Here is a 6,000-nt window from a genome sequence, read left to right as displayed (position 1 = left end):
TAAATAAAAGTAAAATGAAAAGAAAGTTAAATGTTTTATAATACTTTAAAAACTTGTTTAACAAACTTGAATATTATTTAAATGATATTTCTCTTCTTCAAAAAGATATTCAGGCAAAATTATCTTTTGTAAAAAAATTCATGTCTTGCTTATTTATTTTATATTTTTAAGGCTATTCGTCTGCGTATTTTGCATAATGATAATATGAAGTATAAGGGTTTTAAGTCATACTATTAAAATCAGCTAAGAAAAAAAAAAAGGTTGCATGAAGTCCTAGCTGGTTTGGCTCAGCTGTTAGAGTAACGGCTCTCAGGTCAAAAGGTCGTGGGTTCGATTCTTGGTCAACGGCATTTAGGTCTGTTTCCGGCTTTATCCCTGGCCCAGGTCAGGGTGCATGTGGAAGGTAACCAATAGATGTCTCTCATAGATGTTTCTCTCCCTCTCCCTTCCACTTCCTCGGCAGTCAGCAGGGAAATGGCCTCGGGTGAGGGGGACAGGAAGCGCGTGCCCCACAGAGCAGAACGCGCAGAGGGCTTTACTCCAACGACCAGCGGTGGCGGCGGCGGCGGCAGCAGCAGCGTGCCTTTCCCTGTGACGGGGACCCAGCTGTGGGACAGCCCGAGGAAGGAATGCTCGCTGATCAGCAATAAAAAGCAATAAACAATGTCACCTCAATAAACTTCAAATAAAGCTATGAACTCTTGAAACTAGCAACATGAATATAACTCAGTATAAATTTCCATTACCCTGTGTAAAAAAGTCAGACTCCCTCCCATAAAAAATAACACTGGTGATCCCATTCCTACATCCTAGAAAACGCACCTAGGGGCAGAGCACAGGAGCTGGAACTGGGGAGGCAGGTGAGGGCAGGAGGTCACAGGTGAAGGAAACGTTTACCATTCTGCTTTGGCTTCCGTGGGTGCAAACAAACGTCAAGCCCAAGTGCAGCCTTCGGGGTGTTAGTTCACTGTATGCAGCTGGTGCTCCGCAAACAGCTCACCAAGTCTGTGCCTGGCCAGTGCACCGCTCTCCCTCCTGCTGCTCGCCCCAAGGAGAAGGCCGGCGGCACTGGCTCTGCCTGCGCGGACCCCTGCGGCGGGCTCCTGGGCCAGGGCAGGGAGTCTTGTTTAATGAAGGTGCTAATCCTCGGGGACACACACAGGCTTTGAAGCAGCGTCCCAATACCTGAGTCTGCCGGCCACGGCCACGTGCACGAGGACAGGGCGCGGGCAGCACCAGCGCCGTCCCCGGCGGCGTTTCCCAGGGCTCAGCCCGGGCGCCCGGGGAGCGCGCCGGCTCCAGGACGTCCGCTTCCCACGGTCGGTCATCAGGTCTGCGTCTGAACCAGAAGCCAGAAGCCTCTCCTCCAGCCCTTCCCGGGCAGGGAGCACGCCCCGAGCGAGGCCTGGTCTCTTGGGCGGGCAGACTCAGTGTGCGGGACCGGGCTGAGGAGCAGGCCCCGCGGTGGCCCGGCGGAGGGACAGGCTGCTGGGGCCGGCGGCCCGGGAGCAGGTAACTGTGCCGACCACAGACCCCTGCGCCTCCGAGGTCCTCACTCCGACCCCGAGGACCGCACCCGCCCAGCCTCGCTCCCAAGGGCCAGGCGAGACACGCCGGCGGTCAGCGTGCCAGCGCGCTGGGCCAGCACGGACTCTGACACCACACGATGCTCGTGTACAAACCTCGCGGAGTCTTTATTGTCCTGGGAGGTGCGCACAGGCTGACGCTCCCCCGGCCGCAGCAGACAACGGCGAGCCACTCCACAGCGGGCCTCTGCAAACCCCATGGACACACGCAGGACAGACACAGGGCAGCTTCACTTTGAAATGTTCTTACAAATGACAGTAACTGATAGTCCGGGGGTGCCGTGGCCAGCGGAGGCGGCAGGAAGGGCCGGGGCCTCGTGCGGCGGACAGCGGTGCGGCGGCTGCGGCTGGGCCTCCGGCCGGGCCGAGCACGGCGGCAGCCGCGAGTTTAACAGGCACACACCAGACAGCGGCTCCGGGTAGCCCGATGCCAGCCTCCGCCTTCACTGGGCTACGGAGCTTCCTCCTCTCAGCCCCACCTCCCGCCCGCCTGCCCCATCCTCAGCTCCTCCTCCACGTCTGCTCCTCTGGAGCTAGACCTTCTCCTTCCGCTTCAGCTTGGACACCTTCTTGACAGTCCCATTCTTGTTGAGAAGCTTCAGGACACGGTCCTTATGGTCCAGAACCTTGAGCATGGAGTCCCTGGCCTCGCTGATCTGGTCCATCACCAGCTTACACCGCTGCATGTTCCCCTGGAACAAGACAGCCATCAGCCAGCTCGGGGCACGCGTGCTTTCACACCCAAGACGTTTCAGCCTTAGGGGCAATGCAGGCTGACGTGCAAGCTCTGGTAAACCCGAGCAGGTGAAGGGGAGAAAGGGAGAACCCCACAGGGAGGGAGGGGGGTTAGGAGGGGGAGGGGGGAGGGAGGGGGACAGGAAAGGGAGGGGGGAGGGGAGGGGAGGGGAGGGGAGGGGGGAGGGAAGGGGAAGGGAGAGGAGGGAAGGGGAGGGTGGAGGGGAAGGAAGGAAAGGGGAGGGGAGGTGAGGGGAGGGAAGGGGAAAGGGGAGGCGAGGGGGGAGGGAAGGGGAGGGGAGGGGGCAGGGGAGGGGAGAGAAGGGGGGAGGGGAGGTTAGAGGGGAGGGGAGGGAAGAGGAAGGGGAGGGGAGGGTGGAGGGGAGGGGAGGGAAGGGAGGAGGGGGAGGGGAGGGAAGGGAAGGGGAGGGGAGGGTGGAGGGGAGGGTGGAGGGGAGGGAAGGGAAGGGGAGGGGAGGGTGGAGGGGAGGGAGGGAAGGGGAGGGGAGGGTGGAGGGGAGGGTGGAGGGGAGGGAAGGGAAGGGGAGGGAAGGGTAGAGGGGAGGGAAGGGGAGGTTGGAGGGGAGGGAAGAGGAAGGGGAGGGTGGAGGGGAGGGGAAGGGAGGGGAGGGGACCGGGGAGGGAAGGGGAGGGAAGGGGGGAGGGGAGGGGGGAGGGGAGGTTGGAGGGGAGGGGAGGGAAGGAGAGGGTGAAGGGGAGGGGAGGGTGGAGGGGAGGAAAGGGAAGGGGAAGGGAGGGTAGAGGGGAGGGAAGGGTAGGGTGGAGGGGAGGGAAGGGGAGGGTGGAGGGGAGGGGAGGGAAGGGGAAAGGGGAGGGGAGGGGGGAAGGAAGGGGAGGGGAGGGTGGAGGGGAGGGGAGGGTGGAGGGGAGGATAGGGGAGGGGGAGAAAGGGGAGGCGGCCCACCTGGATGAGCTCGCTGATGCGGTGCAGGTCGTCGTCAGTGGCTGCTTTCTTCTTGGGGAGGATCCCCTCCTGGAGGGTGGTGAGTCTCTCGTAGACGTCATGTTCTAGATTTGTCTGCAACACACAGGCGGAGGCGGGGCCTCAGAAACGCTTCCTTTGGTGCAGTGCCAGGCTGCCTTCTATTTTATTTTATTTTATTTTATTTTATTTATTTTATTTTATTTTATTTTATTTTATTTTATTTTTTCAGGCCGCCTTTTAAACTGCGCGAGGGCCGTCTGGGCGGGGAAATCCTTTCTCAAAGTGGCCGAAGTGGTCAGGAACACTTACAATACAGCCTGCTGTGATTCAGATCCATATTCAAGGGTAACCGTTTTTGGTTAATCCTCACCCAGGGATATTTTTCCGGCCGATTTTTTTAGAGTATGGAAGGGAGGAGAGACTGAGAGAAACATTGATGTGAGAGAGACACATCGACTGGTTGCTTCTGCACAGGAATCAAGCCTGCAACAGAGGTATGTGCCCTTGACCTAAATCGAACCCAGGACCCTTCAGTCCATACATAGGCTCACACTTTACCCACTGAAACAAACTGGCTAGGTTAAGGATAACTTGAAAAATGTATTTCTATTGATTTCAGAGAAGGAAGAGGGAGAGAGAAAAGCATCAATGAGAGAGAATCATTGACCGGCTGCCTCTTGCACGCCCCCCACTGGGGATCGAGCCCAAACCCGGGCCGGTGCCCTGACTGGCAATCGAACTGTGACCCCTGGTGGGTAGGTCAGGAGGGCAGCACGTGCCTCTGGGACAAGTCCATGCGGCGCACACACGTGCTTCTGTGAGGACAGGACTGGCTCGCTCCCCGCCCCCAACTTATACCCAAACCACGCTGTCGGGCCCGTTCCTCCAGCGATGGAGACTTCTGCTTCCCGGTGCCCTCCCTCGCGGTGACGGGGAGACCCGCCCCAGGACTCTGGACACGGCTGAACCGAGACCGTCCCCGACTATGGACACGTGGGGTCACACTCCACCTTGGGCCCGGGCCAGGAGGCCGGCTCTGTAGGGTCAGAGGGCGCGGACCCAGCGCCTCCGGAGCAGCAAGCTGGCCCAGCCCCCAGCAAACAGTGGGGCCATGCTGGAGCCAGGGAGCAGAGCGGGGAGGGCGCACAGTGGCGTCTGAGGCCTATTTCATGTCACCGCGCTGAGCTGTGCTGCGGGCTCACACCGAGTGCGCCTGGGCTTTGGTTCAGCGGGCCAGAGTAAGGTATGTTAGATCGGTTACACCTGTGAGGCAGACACGGGAAAAGCACCCCAAAAACCCCAAGCCATGGCGACTGGGTGGTGGCATCGCCCAGGAGAACGCCGCCCGCCTCGGAAGGCCCACCCCCACCTACCAGCTGTAGCAACTGGGCAGCACAGAGGTGGACTTTCCAGCCCTGGGCCCGGCAGGACACCCCCTTCTGGCTGGCGATTTCCTGCAGCATGGCTTTCTTCTCCTCTGGAACGGAAAACAGAAAGCGCACTCAGTGTTCAGGAAGCTAAAATCCTTATTGCTCACGTTATTCAAATGCTACTATTTTATCAAGAATTTCCAAAGGACTAGTATGCATGCAATGAGCATGACCGAGGACAGACACTGGGCGGTGGGGCTTGCCCTCGGGGGTGGGAGGGCTGGGGGATCAATCGGGGAGAAAAAGGAGACATTAAGTAAAACTTTAGACCATAAGAAACAAAAGGATCCCAAACTGGTTTGGCTCAGAGGTCAGAGCATTAGCCTTTGGGCTGAGGGATCCGAGTTGTGATTCTGGGCAAGGGCATGTACGTTGGTTGCGGGCACAACCCCAATAGGAGGTATGCAGGAGGCAGCTGATCAATGTTTCTCTCATCGATGTTACTCTATCTCTCTCCCTTCCTCTCTGTAAAAACCAACAAAAAATATTAAAACACAGATACACAAAAACACACAAAAGGATTTCTTTACTTAAATGTCTTTAAGTCTTTTCGTTTAAGCTATAAGGCACAGAAGTCACAACATGAATAAGGCTCTTTGTCCATCACTAAGAATGCTTGACAGACAGGCTCTGCTGATGGAGTGAGCGCCAAAGACACAAGTGATTATTCTCCTCTCTTAAAAGAGGGAGCCGGTCCTCCGGGGGCGTGACGGTCCTCCGGGGGCGTGACGCTAGCAAGCAGGTGGGAGTTGGGCGAGATGTCCTCAGAGGCGCCACAGCGCCACCAGGTCTCAGAGAAATCACGAATCAAATCTGTGTGACACTCCCGTTTGGGTAGAGAAGTCCAGGAATCAGAATTGTGTAGTACAACACAATTGTGTAGTATTTTTTTAAAATTTAAGAATTCTTAAACAACCCCCACCCCCCATGTATTTGTCAAAACCCAATGAGTGCACACCCCGCCCCGAGCCCCAGGCCCACAGGGAGGCGTCCCGGTGACAAGCCGCCCGCAGCAGGCGGCGCGGGGGCGGGGGCAACCTTGGCACTTTAATTTTGTTGTGAACCCAAACTTCTCTAAGAAGTTTGTCAATTAAAACACCCCAAACCCTGTTTGGCAGGCAAACATCAGCATGAACGCTCCTGAGCGGTGCTTGAGCCTTGGAGGTATTGGTAGGCGATCGGTCTCCCGCAGAACACTGCTGCCCGCACCTCGGGCCCACGGGAAGCGCTGGAAAGCACGGGTGTGTGAAATAGAGATTCACAGGAGATGGCAAAGATAGCAGAGGTATGTTTGATACGGGAC

At 57.4% G+C, this 6,000-nt stretch overlaps 1 protein-coding gene across 8 annotated transcripts in view; it reads right to left on the bottom strand.

Annotated features, from left to right (window-relative positions):
* Positions 1-666: 666 nt before the first annotated feature.
* Positions 667-6,000, bottom strand: part of SAP130 (Sin3A associated protein 130) — a 93,844-nt gene continuing 88,510 nt past the window's right edge. For all 8 annotated transcript variants that reach the window (XM_036420323.2, XM_036420321.2, XM_045575108.1 and 5 more), the window contains 3 exons: positions 4,641-4,744; positions 3,247-3,360; positions 667-2,278 (listed from right to left, as the gene is read on the bottom strand). In XM_036420323.2, coding sequence (XP_036276216.1) covers positions 2,120-2,278; positions 3,247-3,360; positions 4,641-4,744 — 377 coding nt within the window. In that variant the 3' untranslated portion in view covers positions 667-2,119. The remainder of the gene's footprint in view (positions 2,279-3,246; positions 3,361-4,640; positions 4,745-6,000) is intronic.

This window comes from Pipistrellus kuhlii, unplaced genomic scaffold (assembly GCF_014108245.1).
Source record: "Pipistrellus kuhlii isolate mPipKuh1 unplaced genomic scaffold, mPipKuh1.p scaffold_m20_p_66, whole genome shotgun sequence".
Classification (NCBI taxonomy): domain Eukaryota; kingdom Metazoa; phylum Chordata; class Mammalia; order Chiroptera; family Vespertilionidae; genus Pipistrellus; species Pipistrellus kuhlii.
Note: the sequence above shows the minus strand (reverse complement) of the source record. Positions and strands in the feature narration are given on the sequence as shown.